At 39.3% G+C, this 19,634-nt stretch overlaps 1 protein-coding gene across 2 annotated transcripts in view; it reads right to left on the reverse strand.

Annotated features, from left to right (window-relative positions):
- LOC144203873 (contactin-associated protein-like 5) overlaps positions 1-19,634 on the reverse strand; it is a 152,283-nt gene that overhangs the window by 82,657 nt on the left and 49,992 nt on the right. For both annotated transcript variants that reach the window (XM_077727429.1, XM_077727428.1), the window contains exons 5-7: positions 19,188-19,391; positions 10,492-10,676; positions 613-756 (exon numbers count right to left, since the gene is read on the reverse strand). In XM_077727429.1, coding sequence (XP_077583555.1) covers positions 613-756; positions 10,492-10,676; positions 19,188-19,391 — 533 coding nt within the window. The remainder of the gene's footprint in view (positions 1-612; positions 757-10,491; positions 10,677-19,187; positions 19,392-19,634) is intronic.

Raw genomic sequence — 19,634 nt, forward strand, 5'->3', positions numbered from 1 at the left:
CTTACGCAATTGGATTAATCAATAACATTGTAATTGTTTTGCTTTGAGGCCTTAAATGGGCAGGAGAAATTGCTGCTTGCCGAAAATAAATTGTGACGAGGACAATGTCAGAATGGATACTCTCTTGCAAGTTACAAGCAGAGATGTGAAATTAATTAATGTACAAATTAATAGATGTCTCCTTGTATTGTTTTATAATTATATTACAGTATATTTATTAATGAACCTAACACTACCTATGCAATCGATTCCGAATCCATTGCCACGCTGAACTCGCATTTGATGAAACATTCGTCCAAACTTGTAACTGGAATAATTCACAATACACTTGTGTTACGGAATTCTTCTAGTTTACAGTGCAGTTGAATCAAGATGGCGGAAGCCATAGCGAAGGTGTGATTTTCGTGGCACTTAAATTGGATATTTGGAATGTTTCCGAAATGGTTACTTCAAAAAACTTTAAGTGGCATCTTTTTAGGATTTCTGGAGGGAGATTCTCCGGAGTCCCGGAGTTTTTGTAGCATTTCAGGGTAAACTCCGGAAATTCCGGGGTAGTTGGCAGCTCTGCACTATGTTTAGCAAAACAACAATATACAGACATCTGGAACTCACCACACGGTGTATCTGTGGTTTTTGCCGTTTAGCCAGGTCTATGATATTAATTCCATTGTAGTAAAGGTTCTCCATGCATCCTTGGAAGTTCTTCCGGAGGAAGGTGCCAGGTTTTCCAGGAAGCGGGATTCCCCCGAAGCTCACCTTTGACAAAAAATCATTCAAAGCTAATTTAAGACATCAGTGCAGCAACCAAGTGACTTTTGCATTGAATACTGGAGAAAATGAATGCAAAAATTTGGAAAATAGAGAAACACAGTTGGCACAATGGTTCAAGCAGTGCTGCTAAGGGCATGTTTACATGGAGACATTCACTTAACCAATGGACAAAAAACTATTACAAATTTGCGTTTACAGGACGACATTCTCCTTTCGAACGTCACCACAATTGCATGTTAAAACGATATCGTATAAATGTCATGCAATAGCTGGCAATGCAGATTTACAACACAACACAGACACCTGTCACTTCCAGAGGTTCTCTGACAACCGTGGCCGGATGTTTGTTCGCTGGTGTAATATATTTATACTATAACGGTGGGCTTAACCATCACCACCTGATGTGAATTACACATTACCGAGTGACCCGGATGTTGATGTGTTAAAAGCCTATCTGTGAGTGTCAATAAACCAGCCTCCGGCACGCATGCAAGTTGGCTCCGTCATCTATACTGCAAAGTTATTACAGTGGCGATGAGGATTGGATCCCTTTCAAGCCGGTAGGGTTTACCAGTTTCGGTACGAGGAAACTAAGGCGTTACACGGGAGTAACTGGACTTTGCACATTAGCATTAGCAAGAGTTGTCAAGATAACGTCGGCGGGGCACCATGGCTCGGTTCTTTGGAAATCTCGGCAAATACAAAGAAGGTCAAGAAGACTTTGAGTCCTACGTGGAGAGATTTGAGCAATGGATGATTGTAAACGAAGTGGAGGACGGTAAGCAAGCCAACAGTTTCCTGGCGGTAATAGGTGCCAAAGCTGACGGTCTGCTTAAGGACCTATGCATTCCAGAGAAGCCAGGGAGCCTCTCATATGAGGTATTACGCGTAAAATTAGCAGCAAATTACAAACCAAAACCGCAGGTGATCGTGGAGCGATTCAAATTCAAAAAAAAGGACTCAGAAGGAAAAGGAGTCTGTGTCAGATTATGTTGTTGCATTAAAGCAGTTGTCCACCCACTGTGAATTTGGTACTCATTTAGATGACTCACTGAGAGACAGATTCGTTAGTGGATTGAGAGTGGAGGCTATTCAGAGAAGTTTACTTGCAGAGCAAGATGAGACATTTAAAAAAAACATGTGAACCGTCGCTATCGATGGAAATGGCATCAAGCAATACATTGGAGTTCGCCAGCAATATGGAAGGACCTGCCACAGTGAATATGATCGACAAGGAGAAAACGAGCAAAAGTGCAGGGAAATACCAACCAACCCCCACCAGCAGATGGAAGGGTAAAACCCCAAGTGTAAATTTCAGACCACAGAGAGCAAAAAAAATACCAACCCTGTTACCGATGTGGCAGTAGCAATCATGAAGCTGAAGTATGCCGATTTAAAACGGAGACATGCTACAAGTGTTCCAAGGTAGGGCATATTGCAAGGATGTGTAAAACAAAATATAGGCAAGGAGACACATGGTATGTGACTGAAGATATAAGTGAGACAACAGAAAATGTGGATGATGAATTGTTTGGGTCATATTCCTTGAATGCCGTGTATCCCGCAAATACAGTTGGAAGTTTGAAGAAGGAAGTGACAGTACAGTTAAAATTGGAAGGAACTCCTCTAGAAATGCAACTTGACACTGGAGCTGCGGTAACACTTGTTTCTGAAAGAATATATAGGAGTCATCTCTCGGATCGACTATTAAAAGTAAGTAAAGTGCAGCTGGCGATCTTTTCCGGGGAAAACATTCCTTTGATGGGACAAGTAACCGTTAAGGTAGAATATAGAAATGAGAATGGTGATCTACCACTGGTAATCATAAGAGCTGACAGACCTACCCTCTTTGGCCGTAAGGGGCTCAAAAATGTCAAACTAGACTGGGCAAACATCTTCTCAGTTAGACCAGCAAGGGGCTGTGACAATTCAGATTCCGAAGAGAGGCAAACAGCCCGGTGCAAGAAGTACGCCAACCTACTGGAAGAGCATCAAAACCGGCAGAAGGAAATGCGGGTGTTGCAGAAGAAGAAGACACAGGTGGTGGCGGAAAAGGACAGCCTGAGGAGAGAACACAGCAAGGCCTTCCTGGCACGAAACAAGCTGGAGAGCCTCAGCAAGGAGCTGCAGAGGCACAATCGCTCGCTCAAGGACGAAGGCCTACAGAGAACCCGTTTGGAGGAGAATGAGCGAAAAGAGGTGGCATCCCACATTCAGACCACGCTCTACAACATCGAGGTTCAGATGGAGCAACAAATCGAAAGGAACGCCAGCTTGCAGCAGGAGAACATCGAGCTGGCCGAGTAGATCAACAAGCTCCAAGAGCAGTATTTGTTGAGAGAGGAGCAGATCGGAAAAGTGGTGGTAGCGAAATAACAAAAGCAGAACAACTACTATGAGAAAACCGAGCTGAGACAGCTGCCTAATGGTGACTCAGTCCTGATCCGAAATTTCCGTGGACGAAAGCAGAGGTGGACAAGAGGAACAGGGGGAAAGAGACTTGGATCAGTCACCTAAATGGTGGGGAATGGAGTGAGCCGACGCTCAGTCCACATAGACCACCTGTTGTACAACCAACCATCCAGACCAGAGACATTGCAGTTTCCAGATGAGCAGCTGGATGTCACAAATACCCGGTGGTGGTTCATGCAGATGTGGAGGGGAAAGGCACACCTGGGGCAGTAAGCGGTAGCCCGTACTCACTGGAAGAGACACCTTTGAAACAATAGCTAAGAGAGAAGTTTACTATCTAAATACTGTTTAATATCTAAGTACTGTTTAATATCTAAGTACTGTTTAATATCTAAGTACTGTTTAATATCTAAGTACTGTTTAAAATCTAACTACTGTTTAATATCTAAATACAGTGTTCCCCCGCTACTTCGCGGTTCAGCTACCGCGGACTCAGAGCTTTGCGGATTTTTTTGGAAAAAAAAAATACAATTACATTGAAACAACATATTTTGCAGTTTTTTTTGTTATAACATGAATTTCACTCTCAATACCCGTATTCTATATGGTGTACTGTATACAGGGGGTAAAAATTGTTTTTTAAAAAAATTAAAAAAAATAATTTAAAAAATAATAATAATTGGGAATTAAATTCAAATTTAGCATTTTTGAAGGGGAATCCCTACTTAGCGGAAATTCACTTATCACGGGTGGTCCCAGTCCCCATTAACCGCGATAACCGAGGGAACACTGTACTGTTTAATATCTAAGTACTGTTTAATATCTAAGTACTGTTTAATATCTAAGTACTGTTTAATATCTAAGTACTTTTTAATATCTAAGTACTGTTTAATATTTAAGTACTGTTTAATATCTTAGTACTGTTTAATATCTAAGTACTGTTTAATATCTAAGTACGGTTTAATATCTAAGTACTGTTTAATATCTAAGTACTGTTTAATATCTAAGTACTGTTTAATATCTAAGTACTGTTTAATATCTAAGTACTGTTTAATATCTAAGTACTGTTTAATATCTAAGTACTGTTTAATAACTAAGTACTGTTTAATATCTAAGTACTGTTTAATATCTAAGTACTGTTTAATATCTATGCACTGTTTAATATCTAAGTACTGTTTACTATCTAAGTACTGTTTAATATCTAAGTATTGTTGAAACCAGCTCTCTTCATGCAGTGGTCTGTTGGGGATCAGGGAGCAAAGAGAGGGGCAGCAACAGGCTGAACAAGCTGGAAGGCCATCTCCGTTCTGTACTGTTTACTGGACTCTGTCGAGGAAGTCGGAGAGGATGCAGGCCAACATAATGTCCATCATAGACAACACCTTCCACCCACAGTTCTTTCAGCAATAGACTGCTGCACCCTAAATGCAAGGAGGTACGCTTCTGCAGATCAATCCTCCCACCAGATGTCAGGCTCTTCGATAAAATGACCTGTGTCCACTTTCACCTTTGTTATTATGCACTGTTCTTCACTGTATGTGTGTACTTCGAATTTGTATACGGAGCATTGGCGGTCCGTGAATTTCCTAGTAACGCCTTCAGCTGTCGGAAATTAATCCAACCCTCAAAAACTATTTTATGGCTATAAAAACCTCATACAATTGAAATATTATTTAGGTTTATAGCCATATTTTACTGACCATAAATCCTTTTTACCTCTACCCAATATCCGTCCTCCTTTCATTTCTCCTTTTCTATCGCCATCGAAGCTAATACTGAAAGTCGAGCCTGTCCGATCGTCGTATTTCTTTTCGTATTTCTCATTCGTTTTTATTCGATTTAGTGCTGAAAATGTTGGTTCCCGGTTGTGACAGGCTTACTGCTTCGGCGTTGTCCACCCTTTCTTAATGATGTCCAGCTTTTTTTCTTAAAAATTCCGTCTTAAAAATGGCTTTGACAGTCAGTAAATCTGCAATCAACTCAATTTCTTCTCCTCCTGCAGCCATCGCAGGTTGACAAAACCGCTATTAAATCAACACAACAATATATTTGCTTGTGCAGCCGCTCCAGATAGTTTGGTAGCTCTGGCTAGGCCACACTATCACTAGCCAATCATAGTTGGCGAAAGCGATGACCTATCCCTTCGCCTGCGAGAAGGCAATGACGTATCCTATGCCTGCGAAAAGACTTTGGGGTCGCCAAATCGAATTCTGATTGGTTAAAAGAACAGTTTTATTGCTGCTTGTTTTATGCAGCAGAGCCTGCAGAACTGGCTGTGAAAGCCTCAAGGTAGATTTCTGACCCTGGCAACAAATGAAGTGTGATTGGTCAGATGCTTAAATATGAAAACACACATCTGGAAGCAGTGCAACCAACGGAAAAAGCCATGAAAGGAAGCGGTCAAATTTGGAATTATTAAGTATTCATACTATTCATGGAAAAAACAATTAACATAAGTCTGTGATTCAGAAAAACATTGTGGCCAGCAGAGAAGGCCTTGGAGGCGGCTTATTTTGTATTTTTATTTATAGTTTATAGTTTTTTAATTTTATTATTTATTTATCTTTTATTTATTTTTTATTTATTATTTTTTAAAGTTTATACATATTTTTTTTTTCCAAAAAATTGAGAATCCATGCTAAAACTCGCAAGTAAAAGCAAATGTCTTCAGCTTGCTACTAAAAAAAAAATAGAGTTCATAAAAATGTGAAAACTCATGCTGAAACTCTCTCTCTCTCTCTCTCTCTCTACATATATATATATATATATATATATATATATATATATATATATATATATATATATATATATATATATATATATATATATATATATATATATATATATATATATATATATATATATATATATATATATATATATATATATATATATATATATATATATATATATATATATATATATATATATATATATATATATATAAATGATTTCTATCGTTCTATATGTAGCGCAAAAAAGTGCACTACAATGATAAAAAGCCTCTCATTTCTTGGCCACCTGGCTTTCTAGCAACTCTAAATTTTTCTCCTATCTAGAGATAATTATTTGCTTGAAATTTTACTCGTATCTCGAGCTGCTCGTATGTAGATGTGCTCGTATGTAGATGTGCTCGTATGTAGAGGTAGCGCTGTATATGATCGGGGGCGTGTTCTACATGGGGTCTGCACTTTTATGACCAAATCCGGGGAAAAAACCCTCCTCCGGGGAAAAACCCCTCCTCCGGTGAAAAACCTCTCCTCCGGTGAAAAACCCCTTCTCCGGTGAAAAAGTCCCCTCCACAGATGGTATAATGGGAGACATAAAACCTGTCTTAGTCTGCCCGATGGCGCGCGAGAGACTGTTGTACTAGGGTCCAGGGGATTTCACCTACCTTTTTTTTTGTACAAAAGCCAGCCCTATCCAAATAGCTTTTGTCAAGTTTATGGGGAGTGTAAAATTAAAGAGAAGTTTCTCCAGAGAAACGCTTGCAGGGCTGCTGCACACTCAAGTCCGCCCAGGAAGCATTATCCTTCCTCAAGAATAATGGGATCAATTGTTTTCTGAATATGATAATGAACCAAAATGTTAAATATGATTATAAATTATGATGATCAATTAGATTGAGGATATATATTTGGAATTTCCATTTGAGAATTGTGTTCATACTTGTTGGTTTTACGAGGTTTCCATACCATATGTTATGAATAAGTGTTTTGTCATGGTGACGTGTTCAACAATTGCCAGTTACCAATACCGGTGGAATCCTTTGTGTGATCTGAGAAAAGTGAAAAATAATACCAATTTTCAGTCCCAAATTATGGGTGCGCATTACACTCAAATAATAATAATAATAATCAGACATAGACTTTGTCATCATCATGAACTTGACAGAAGCAAAAAAAGAAACTGAGTATGACGAAAATGGTAGTGCTTTTCCATAAGATGCATTTGCCTGGCAAAAGACACAAGTAAGTGACAAATTCAGACTCGTAATTTGGCATTCTGCCGTGATGGGTGACATCGCTTCACCCCTCGAGCGGATCACTTACCTCTCAGTGTCTCTCACTTACCTCCAGTCAGCCAGTAGGAGGCCGATCACCGCCCAACTTCAGTGAGGGCAGAGAGCAGTCGACGATCTTCTGGGCAGTGTTAATCACTCTTTGCCTGCCCTTTCTGTCTGCTCCCGAGCTTCCAAAGTACTGTAATGCAGTATGCCAGGATGCTCTCCACAGTGGCTCTATAGAAGGTTACCAGAAGCTTAGTGTCCAAGTACCCTGAAGAAATGAAGTCGTTTCTGGGCCTACTTAACTACTGCTGTGGTGTTTGTAGACCAGGAGAGCTTATCCGTGACGTGGACCCACACACCCTCTACACATATTCCATTCATGAGGAGTGGGGCCAGATCTGTCCTGTGTTTGCGAAAGTCCAGGATTATTCCTTTAGTTTTCGTGGTGTTCAGTGTGAGATTGTTCACCGAGCACCACAAAGACAGTTTTTTGACCTCATCTCTGTAGCCCGACTCATCCCCTTCTGAGATGAGTCCCACTACTGTGGTGTCATCGGCAAATTTGATGATGGAGTTAGACTGGTGGGTTGGTGTACACTCGTATGTGTAATGAGTGTGCAGAAGAGGACTCAGTACACAGCCTTGAGGGGAGCCAGTGCTCAGTGTAATGGAGGAAGAGAGGTGGGGACCAAGTCTAACAGTTTGTGGTCGGTAGGTTAAGAAGTTCTTTATCCAGCAGCAGATGGAAGAGGATAGTCAAAAGTCGGAGAGTGTGTCAGTCAGAATGTCCGGTATTATAGTGTTGAAGGCTGAGCTATAATCAATGAAAAACATCCTTACGTAATTTCCATGGTGCTCCAGGTGGCTCAGTGCTGTGTAGAGCAATGGCGATAGCATCCTGTTTGCTCTATAAGCACCTTCCAAGGTACTCTGTCGAGGCCAGCAGCCTTCCTGATGTTCACAGATCGCATTACCAGTCTCATTTCATGTTCCTGAAACTTCAGTGCACTGCTGCAGGGTGGTGGTGGGGGTGTTGAGATTGGGTCTGATTTGTCAGTCTCAAAGCAGGCAAAGAAACGGTTCAGTTCCTCAGTTAGTGAGGCTTCTGCGTTAACAGACATATTATTGTCAACAGAATTGGTAACATGTCATATTCCCTGCCACATCTTCTTTGGGTTATATCCTGTGAAGTGCTCCTCAATTTTCTTTGTAAATGCTGCCTTGGACTTTTTAATGCCTCTCTTCAGCTCTACTCTGGCAGCGCTGTATTGTACCTTGTCCTCCCACCCGAAGGCGGTTTTAAGGCATTTGATGATCTGTCTCCTAGGTCTTCCAGGGTTTTTGGTTAGGAAAAACCTGTATCCGTTTATTAACAGTGACGTTGTTCGTGCAGTTTTTGATGTAGGAAAGTACAGTGTCCGCGTAGTCCTGGAGGTTTTGGTGTTTGAAAAGTTCCCAGTTGGTGCGGGAAAAACATAACTGCAGCTGGGAAAGGGCGTCCTCGGGCAAAGTTTTTCTTATCTTGATTTGTGGCCTTGTTAGCCTCCGGAGTTGAGTGTACGCGGGTGTGAGGGACAGGCAGAGATGATCTGATCCAGCCAGGTGAGGGAGGGAAATAAATACGGGAATCCAAACATCCTAGGCAACATCCATTTCAGATCAAGTTGCTGTCTCGACAACTTACCTTCTTATTGAAGTAGGAAGTTGGCAGTTTTCTTTTTGTATGGACGAAAAATTAGAAATACGCACTGGACTACAAAACACACACAATATAACATCAAGTAGGGACCATGTGACCATGACCTGGTTTCAAAGAGTGATTGTTTGTGTAAAATGACAGAAAAGGGGTTAAAAACACCAGCACCAATAAAATGAAGATTTTTCTCTATTTTTTGACAAGGCTTCTGGAAGTTCCACTAAAGATTCTATAGATATTCTATTTTTTTCTCATCATGTTTATTCATTAAACTTTGTCCCTCCTTACTTTCAAAAGTTGACATTTCATTAACAAGGCTTTGGAAATTCAGCGAGTGAAACCACAGCGGAAATGGAAAATGAACTGGGTAGAGGAGAACTCCAGAGAACAGGGTTAGCCCACGCGACACCATAACTTAAGCAGCAAAAACAAGTGTGGACCAAGTGTTGGGAATCGAGCACGCTGAGTACTTTCTCATGCATTCAATGTTTCTGCACTGACAACATGTAGGTTATTTTATAAAATACAAAAAAAGTCCATACAAATGTGACAGGACATACAGAACGCTATTAACGGCAACTGCGCATGCCCAAAATAACATGCGGCATGTGTGGATGTTATGCTAACAAGAAAGTATGCTGTAGTTTCCCTCTATTTGGCTGTGGATTAAGCACCCTTAGCTGAATCGTTTCACTTTGGACCCTGCAATTGAAAACGTCCATCTGGGTTTCTGTTTTACCATAGGTGTGAAAATGTAAGGTCATCCCATAAAACAATTATTGCCAAATGGTGTCACATCATCTCTGTGTAAATAGGCCATAAACTCTAACACGATGGCATGCCAGGGTTGAAGAGTTCAATGGAAGTCATGTAATTTCTATGGATGTTGGGTCTTTTTTAATAATCCAAAATAATAAATTAAAACATAAGGAATAATAAAAAGACAAAAGAAACTTAATACAACTATTCAAACGATTTTGTTTCAAAAAGAAACAAGATACTGCAAGAATTTGAATGAGAATGCTCACCTCATCCCATTCAATCTCATAACTCTAAGAATTTGGAATGCAAGATAAAATCACTTAGATGATTTGGCAAAAAAAAATCCTGAGAGTTTGGTGAACGATTTCCGGGAAGCATTTGATTATTAATGGGATAGAGTGTGTTGTCATCAAAAGGTGAGGTTTTCAGGAATTGAGCCATTACTTATGCCCACCAGTTTTTACATGGATGCAGGGTTGAAACGTCTCCTTTTAACAGTTGAGATTTTTATCAGCTTTACCCCACTGATTAATGGTAGATGTACGAGTTGAAAGCAATATGACCAGCTGGCTACTTTTAGAAGGAGAAGGCTTTAAAGGGATTCTGAATATGCACTTGACTACATGCATAATGCAAAAGGAGCATGGGGGTGTTCAATCCATACTTTATACATTTCCTCTGATATTCAATGCTGTATTTTTCTCCTCTGCATTGCTAGCGAGGGAAGACTTCAATCACTTCTCATATGCGGGGTGTTACCAATGCGCTGCTTACCAGATAAATGCCTCAAGTGCATTACATTTTACAAACTGATTCGGCCCACTTGATGTTAATTTCTCACCTCATAGTCCACCTCCAGCGAGTAAGCCTCCCCTTGGGTTTCGAAGTGGTGCGTGTGGGTGTCCACTGTGAGGTTGACGTGCTTGTTGAAGCGCTCTATGTGCACAGCATGCCAATGCTGGTCATCCAAAAGACTGCCCACCGTGACAGCAACACGGGGGGCGCTCATCCTCGGGTGGCTGTCCTCTAGGGAAACAGCAGGGTTTTGGGGTTAATATTAGGTAAATAGAAAGACTGCAAAGCAGGCTCAGTAATGCCATTGCCTAATGAACTGCATGGTGGTCAATGTAGTAATTAGAAAATGCATGGAGCAAAAAGCTTGATCCATTGATTTAATTACCTTTCAAAAATTAAATTATAGAGGAACATTAATGTTAGTATTAATGGAGATTACATTTCTTTTTGTACAGAGATCTTTACATGGAGATACATATTTGTCCATGTTTCACTGCTTTATTTTAATTCTTGTATGTTGAACAGTGCGTTCACTCTATGCTATAAAAGTATGAATATGTACATGCCGGAAAATTAATTATATAAACCAATAAACAAATAAATAAAGGGGGCTGGTAGCCGAATGGATAGCACGTCGGCCTCAGAGTCCTGGGGTAGGGGGATTCAATCCCAGGTCATATAATGTAATATGTGTAATATGTATGAATATATATATATATATATATATATATATATATATATATATATATATATATATATATATATATATATATATATATATATATATATATATATATATATATATATATATATATATATATATATATATATATATATATATATATATATATATATATATATATATATATATATATATATATATATATATATATATATATATATATATATATATATATATTACCAAGGAGACACAGGCACTCATCAAATGCTGTAACACCATCTTCAGATCAGGGGTGCATGTCTACTACTCATAAATGATTTAGTAATAATAAAATGTAATGATCAATATCTATGACTGGGTGGCCCGGCGGATAAGTGGTTTGCGCGTTGGCCTCACAGCTCTGGGGTCCTGGGTTCAAATCCAGGTCGATCCGCCTGTGTTGAGCTTGCATATTTTTCCTGGGCCTGCGTGGGTTTTCTCTGAGTACTATGTTTTCCTCCCACATCCCAAAAAGATGCATTGTAGGTTGATTGGACATTCTAAAAATGCCCCTAGCTATGGTTTTGAGTGTGCATGGCTGTCCGTCTCCTTGTGCCCTGCGTTCGGCTGGCCACTAATCAGCAGGGATAGGCTTCTGGCCCAAAGTCAGCAGGGATAGGCTCCAGCACCCCCTCGAGTGATAAAATGGATAAAGCGAGTCAGAAAATGTATGAAAAAATATCTATGAATAAAACATCTTCATAAATGCCATCTGAATATGCACAAATACAACTTAAATTTTACCTTACTTTACATATCTGTCCTTCTCACCTGTCACTCTCGTTCAAATGACTTTTCTCCTGAACGTGTCACTTGAGAGAGTCAAGTTGATAGATCTGAAAATACAACTTCAGGAGCAGGTTAAGAAAGAGTGAGATCAATTTTAATAGGAAATAGGTTTATTTCCGGACTGCAGCATGGGGGAGAATGCTCAAACAGCTGTGAACCGCTCACAGTCTGTTGTCCTCGCAATTCTTTCTTTATATAGGAACACATGGTATGCAAACACAATATTTTTATAGCTCAAACAAACTGCCGCAGCTTATCTTATATTGCGCGATTCGAACAAAGTTCCAAAGCGAGTTGGCCACATTCTACAACACAAGGAATCAATTGCAAACCCTGTTAGCCAACCTATGTTACATTTCGTGAGGCGAACAAACAATTGCAAGGCCAGCTAGTTAGCCTATCCTACATTCCACTGTCTTAACAAAGAATTGTAAAACCAGATTGGCCACATGGCTTGACATGAACAAACAATTATTAAGCCAGTTGGCAGCGCTATCCTACAATTCCCTCCTTTGGTGACTATAATATATTTATTTATATTGAAACTTCATTCGTTACCGGCGCTTCTTTTAAATGAAATTCTTCACAAATCACTTCAAACTGGAGTTTAGACCGACCAGAAAGGGGCAAAAAACCCTCACGCAAATTTCTCCCTTGACCTCCCGGTTTGGACCATCACCTGGTGTCTCAGAATAGGAAAGACATATTAATCAGTGTCAGACAGTAGCACAACATCAGGGTCAGATTGGGATATGGATTGTTGCATGGGTATACAAGTTTGCATTAGCTGAGTTTACACATTCATGGTACGTTCGACTGTGGCATTAATGGTACGTTTGTTCAAAGCTGCGAAGTAGGGTAAACAACAGATTAGGATAACAAGCACGAGAGCAATAACAGTTACAAATGGTACTAGGGCTTTCAAAAGTGTCTGTGTCCATGAGCCTGAGAGGAACCAGTCAAGCCATCCCTGCTGTGAAACCGGCTCTCCGGTCACAACGCTGTGCAAGAGCAGGGCGGCCCTGCAAAATCACCTGGACTGGACTGATGCGCCGACACAGGCCCGGAACCTGCACTCAATGATCTCCAGATGCAGGGTGTTCTTCACCGCTCCCACCCAGGGGAATAGAGCTATTAGGATTTTGGAGGAGACTGACCAGTGTTTGTGTTTGAGGGGCACATTCGAGCCCCACACGGGATTATGGTCGTGAGCTCGTTCACCAGCTTTTACGGTGGTGGCGAAGTTGGTGAAGTTAGCGGTCAAAATCACACGGTGAGGTCCCTCCTCACATGGAGATGACCAGCACTTTCTTTTTATTACCTTAACGAGCACCAGGTCGCCTGGGGACAGGACCTCCTGTGTGGGAGACCGAGAATATGTCTACAGATCATTTGCATTTATCCCATTTCTTTCTTGGAACATTTTGCATAACCACTGAGTGAGAGAATCGGTTCGCCTGTCTTCTCCACCAACAGTGAGTCTTACTGTTCCATTGGTTCTTTCAATGAGTCCAGGACTTTGGGGGCGGCAGGCGCAATATTATCTCAGGTCGATTCCAAGATGCCGTCCCATGGCTTGGATCATGCGGCTCCTGAAGCGAGCACCACCATCACACCAAATGACTCGTGGTATTCCATGGCTTGGAATGATCCTTTTGCTGATGGCTTTTTCGACTGCCGTGGCGTTCGTTTTCTTGGACGGACATATTTAAACCCACTTGGTCAATGACCACCAGACAGTACCTGTATATGCCACCGTGGTTCAGCTTGATTAAATCCATGTTCGGAACCTCGAAGGGATATGTCCCTGTCTGCCTTGTTCGGCGCTTGCGTCGTTCATTGCCTTGAGAGTTGTGTCTACAGCAGGTGAGAGTTTCTGCAAATGTTTTTTTAAAGTAGGTTTGGTGACCTCTGGGAACATGCATTGTTTGTCTTACAATACTGATCATCCCCCCTGTTGAGACATGGCTACTCCCATGGATCAATTTTGCAATTACTTCAAACAATGATCGTGGGACGCATGGTTTGTTTACATAGAGGCCGTTCTCATGTTGAGTGGCTCCTTCCGCCTTCCACTGCAGCTTCTCTTTTTCTGGTCATTTATTTTAACCCTTTGTAAGAAGGTTTACTCTCAATTGACACGCTTTCACCTTTTTTTTGCATATGGAGACAGCGACCAATAAAAAGAGTTTCCAATGGTTTTATGGCATTGCTTGCTGAGCAATAATCTTTCCAATCAATATTGGAGTGGTTGGTGTTTCGTTTTATTACGTCAGAAAGTTTATCTCACCTGTCTCCTCAAACGTTCCAACTGAGAGAACCTTCTTACAGTGCAACTGTACATTGACTCTTTCAATGAAGGATGCTGTCGTCGTGCTCCATCGTCGCTCCGGCAATTGTTGGCTGTTGGGTCTCCGGTTTTCGGCACCAAAGTATGATGGATCTGAAAATACAACTTCAGGCGCAGGTTAAGAAAGAGTGAGATCAATTTAAAGAGGAAATATGTTTATTACCGGACTGCAGGATGGGGGAGAATGCTCAAACAGCTGTGAACCGCTCACAGTCTGTCATCCTCGCAATTCTCTCAGAACACAGGGTAATATTTCTAAGACAGTGATGTAGGACAGAGTTTATGTCAACAAAACTTTGGGCTAATATGGTTAGACATTTGTAGGTTTAAGTTGTATGCAAACATGATATTTTTATAGCTCACACAAACTGCCGCAGCCTATCTTATATTCCGCGATTCGGACAAACAGTTCCAAAGCGTGTTGGCCACATTCTACAATACAAGAAAACAATTGCAAACCCTGTTAGCCAGCCTATGTTACATTTCGTGAGACGAACCAACAATTGCAAGGCCAGCTAGTTAACTATCTTACATTTCGCGGTGCAAATAAACAATTGCAAGGCCAGCTAGTTAGCCCATCCTACATTCCACCGTTTTAACAAACAATTAAAAAAAACAGTTTGGCCACAAAGACATGAACAAACAAGTTTCCATCTATATGCAATATGTTTCCATGATTTTGATAGGATTTATTTAATAAGGGATAGCACATATTAATGAACATATTTTATATATATATATATATATATATATATATATATATATATATATATATATATATATATATATATATATATATATATATATATATATATATATATATATATATATATATATATATATATATATATATATATATATATATATATATATATATATATATATATATATATATATATATATATATATATATATATATATATATTTAATTAATCTACATCTACTCAAGAGTTTTTGGTTTGTTTTTAATGAAATTTGGCAGATTTGTTCAAAACACTCTTAAACTTATAAAAATGTGTATTGACATTAACTTTTTTACAGGAACTATCAGTACCGTGATCGGACGTTTGGTTGCTGGTCTTTTTGTCGCCGGTCTTTTTGTCGACGGTCTTTTTGTTGCCGGTCTTTTGGTCGCCGGTCTTTTGGTCACCGGTCTAATGGTGACAGAGAGTTTACTGTTGAAACCAGCTCTCAAAATTAGATTCATGAGCGAGACTTTAATATATATATATATATATATATATATATATATATATATATATATATATATATATATATATATATATATATATATATATATATATATATATATATATATATATATATATATATATATATATATATATATATATATATATATATATATATATATATATATATATATATATATATATATATATATATATATATATATATATATATATATATATATATATATATATATATATATATATATATATATATATATATTTATTTATTTATTTATTTAAGATTGTAGCCGAGGGCTGATTTCCATTTACAGTCCATTGTGTAGGTTGAAGACAAACGATCACATGTACTAGACACAGACACGCACACACGCACAGGACCACACTCACGGGAGACAAAGTTGGAAACCTTCACGTGGTGTCTCCTGAGAGGCCGCTCGCTGCGGCCTGCGAATTCCAACAAATACCACTCAGAGCTGCCAACAAGGACCGTGGCACCCTACGTTTTTCATCCAGCCGGAGACATTTGACTGCCCCTCACCTCCGACTACCCCCCGGATGAAATAATCCGCGTTCCAGTGGCAGCTCTAGCGCTATCTGAGGGCAATCCTCAGGCGCTTGTAGTGCAAAAACAAAACAAACAAACAAACAAACCACACTCACAGTAGATTTAGACAGTCTTCACCCGATTTCACGGCTTGATAGAAGGGCTGTAAAACACAAAAAACATAAGAGTGGACAGAGCTACTGCCACTGGCACCCGCGTAAACGGCGCTATCATGGGGAAAGGTGTAAAAAAAAAAAGTTTGGATTTGATTTACAGCGCGCCATATGATTGCTGCTGCGGAGTGAAGACGAGAGTAGAGCGCAATTGCGCAGCTTAGAAGGAACATTGGCCGTATGTAAGATGCAATGACTACTGTCAAAAGGGCCCTGCACAAGACGAGATGCCTGGCAGCCCTCACCCAGACACGCTGACATCCTTCTTTATTCTGTGGTTTGTGGTGATTACTCTAAGAAAAATACACAAATTAAAAAATAAATAAATGGATGGTTAAATTAATTAATTAGAGAAGATATCACACCCTGTAAAAGTGTGACTGATCAAATTAGAATGCAACAATACTGTCTCTGTCCGAAGTCAGGAAAATACTTTCTAAGGAATACTTACATCCAATTTTGTCCTGTTGACTTTAGTCAAGAGTGTGTGCCAGCCCATTGCACATTATGTTGATTAATTTTGAAGTAAATTTAATTCATTAAACTCATTACAATGCCTCAAGAACAAATTCAATGCTCGGCTGTATATTTTGTGTTGCACAACACATAGACATGTACAGGAAGACAAACTGAAGGGAAGTTAGTCTCTTGCTTAAAGGCAAATCGACAGTCGTCTGGAACCATATTCCCGCTATGACATCTACATTATTTTCTCGCAAAAGCTGCACCCTCAAAATTGCCTTAAATCCTTGAAGTTTACAATTTATCGTGTATAAGCCGCCCTCTGATTCACAATTTCCACCTCCATATTCGGGGTTTTAATAGGGAGTACAAATGTTTTACTTTGAAGGCAAAATCTAAAGAAAAGTCATCGCACGTGGTATTTCTGGGATACTATATGAATCAAAAGCACATTATTAGGGTCAATATCATAAGTAAGTTAGTAATTCATCCAGTAATGATTGCTTTTTTTACCGCACAACAGAAAATAATCAACAAATAGTAAATATTAATTTGCAGAGATCTACTGGTGAAAAGGAGTGTAGCAACACTGTAAGTGTTGTGCACACACTAAGCTGCGCCTTGGATTCAGTCATCTTTTTTGTTGTTACAAATACAAATGCAGGAAAATACAGTGGTTGCAATATTTTCATGAACAGTCGGACTTAATCTAAACCCTAGGTTTGCACAGCACAAATGCTTACAGGTGAAAGAGAATAGTTAGTGAAACAACCCGCTGCTTAAATGTCATGATTGTAATTCCCATGGCTACAATATTTCAACAACATTTGGTAATGAAAATTGAAAACAAAAAAAATACATAGTTGATGTTTCCTTGGGGTAAAGTAAACATCCAAGATGCTTTGCCACGAGCCGTAACCATACAGAAATACTCAAATTAGTGCAGAAAACTTTTAGAAAACCTCTCCATTGCAGAGTGCAAATCGATTTGATTAAAGAACCTGAAGTACTTGGAACCCCTGTGAAATAACTGTTGAGCCTTAATCAAAAATATAATACTCGGCCAAATCACATCACTCAATGCCTGAAACACACGATTTTGCCACGACAACTTGGACGTTTAGCGACAACAGACGAAAGCCATACCCTAAAACGGTAAAATGTATACAGTGGAGCCCAATGCAACCTCAGTACCAAAATCACCCGAAACCATTCTGTGGTTCCACCACTGAAACTCCATCAAAAAGAAGACACAGGCAAATCAAGCCCCAGAGTGCCCGAAAAGCACAGCCCAACCCACAACCACTCAAGACGCGCACTGCAAACAAATGAAGCACCACAGACCGAAACTTGCCAATGTACACAGTGCAAACTGATCCGAGCCAAGCACTCGAAGAACTTGGAGCCATTCCGTACAACAATTGCTAAACTCCAATGATAAAAAAATAAAAAATGAAATATGATAACATTAACGTACCATATCTGTTTGTAGTAATTATAGTATCCATACATTTTCAAATGAACTGCTTCTGGAAAAAAAGGACAAAAAAATTGAACTCACTTGTGATTAACATTTAGGATGATTAGCATTTAGTAGGTTCCTAATTAGATGGAGGGTTTAACGTTAATGTTTAAATGATATTGGCTAGAGCAGTGAAATTTAATGCATCACCGTGCTCCATCTATTTATATTGCATAAGAACCGTCTGCACATCGAATATTATAAATAATACTGTCTGATCATTACTCTCCACAAAAAAATATATATTTGAAATCCAATTTGTATGAAGAAAGTAATCAACTAAAAGTTTGAGGTATCCAAGAGCATAGAATCTCATAAAATGGTTACATTTCAGAAGGGCTTATCCACCTCCTTAATTTGTACCAAAGGTAGCAAAACATTTTGGACATGTGCAGTATTCAAGCCAAATTCAAGCAGGAGACACCCACTGTAGGGCACAAGGAGACTAACAACCATTCACGCTCACATTCATCAGTGTTCAACCAGCCTACCCTGCATGCTGTTGGGTTGTGGGAGAAACCCAGAGTATCCAGAGAAAACCCACACAATGGGAAAACAAGCAAACTCCACATAGGAAGGTTCTGAACCTGATATCAAACCTCGGGCTCGGAACTGTGAGGCCAACGTCCTAAACACAAACTACCTGACCACCGAAGTTGAAATAAAATAGGAAAAATATTTTTTCTAGGAATAACCAAAACTGTGTTTGTAGTCATTCTGTCAATGTTAAAATTGCATGAGGATTATTGTGAAATTTGTGAGTTAAAATGTATTATTATGTTAGCAATCTTCTCAAAACTGTGCTGTACAATTATGTAAATTTTAAATGGCAATTGCCCACACTAAAGTGCTTCATCATTCTTAATGCAGCCCTTATTACGTAAAGAGGTTTTAAAATATATTTTCTTAGGACATTAAACAGTATGACATATTTATCTAAGCTTAAAGTGTTGAACTAAACAAGTATCACCTAAGTTGATGTACAGGTCTAATTTTCCTCGATGGAGCTCCAGAGTAATGTAGTCGCCTTTTTGGCCCTCACTGTGCAGCAAAACTCCGTTGGCCCTCTGACTCTTAAACAGCAGGGAGATGACATCTTTCACGGTGGAAACTGACTTTTGGTTAAATCGATAGAGCAAGGAACTTCTGCCATCAAAGTCTGCCACGTAGGATTCTGAAAGAAGGGGAAAAAGACAGTCTCACATTAGTGTGACAGTGCAGAAAAATGTGACATGGAGTTCACTGTTTTTGTTGATATTTAGTTATTTTGACCCTCAAGAGAAAACATGAGCATTTAAATAGAAGTTTTGTAGTTCAAGATATTTTTGTAGAAAAAAAGCAAATTTACTTTTATTGTCTTCCAGAAAATGCTATTTTGGTGTCAAAATGCCTGTGTGGTGTACTACTGTCTATCATG

Source organism: Stigmatopora nigra, chromosome 11 (genome assembly GCF_051989575.1).
Source record: "Stigmatopora nigra isolate UIUO_SnigA chromosome 11, RoL_Snig_1.1, whole genome shotgun sequence".
Classification (NCBI taxonomy): Eukaryota; Metazoa; Chordata; class Actinopteri; order Syngnathiformes; family Syngnathidae; genus Stigmatopora; species Stigmatopora nigra.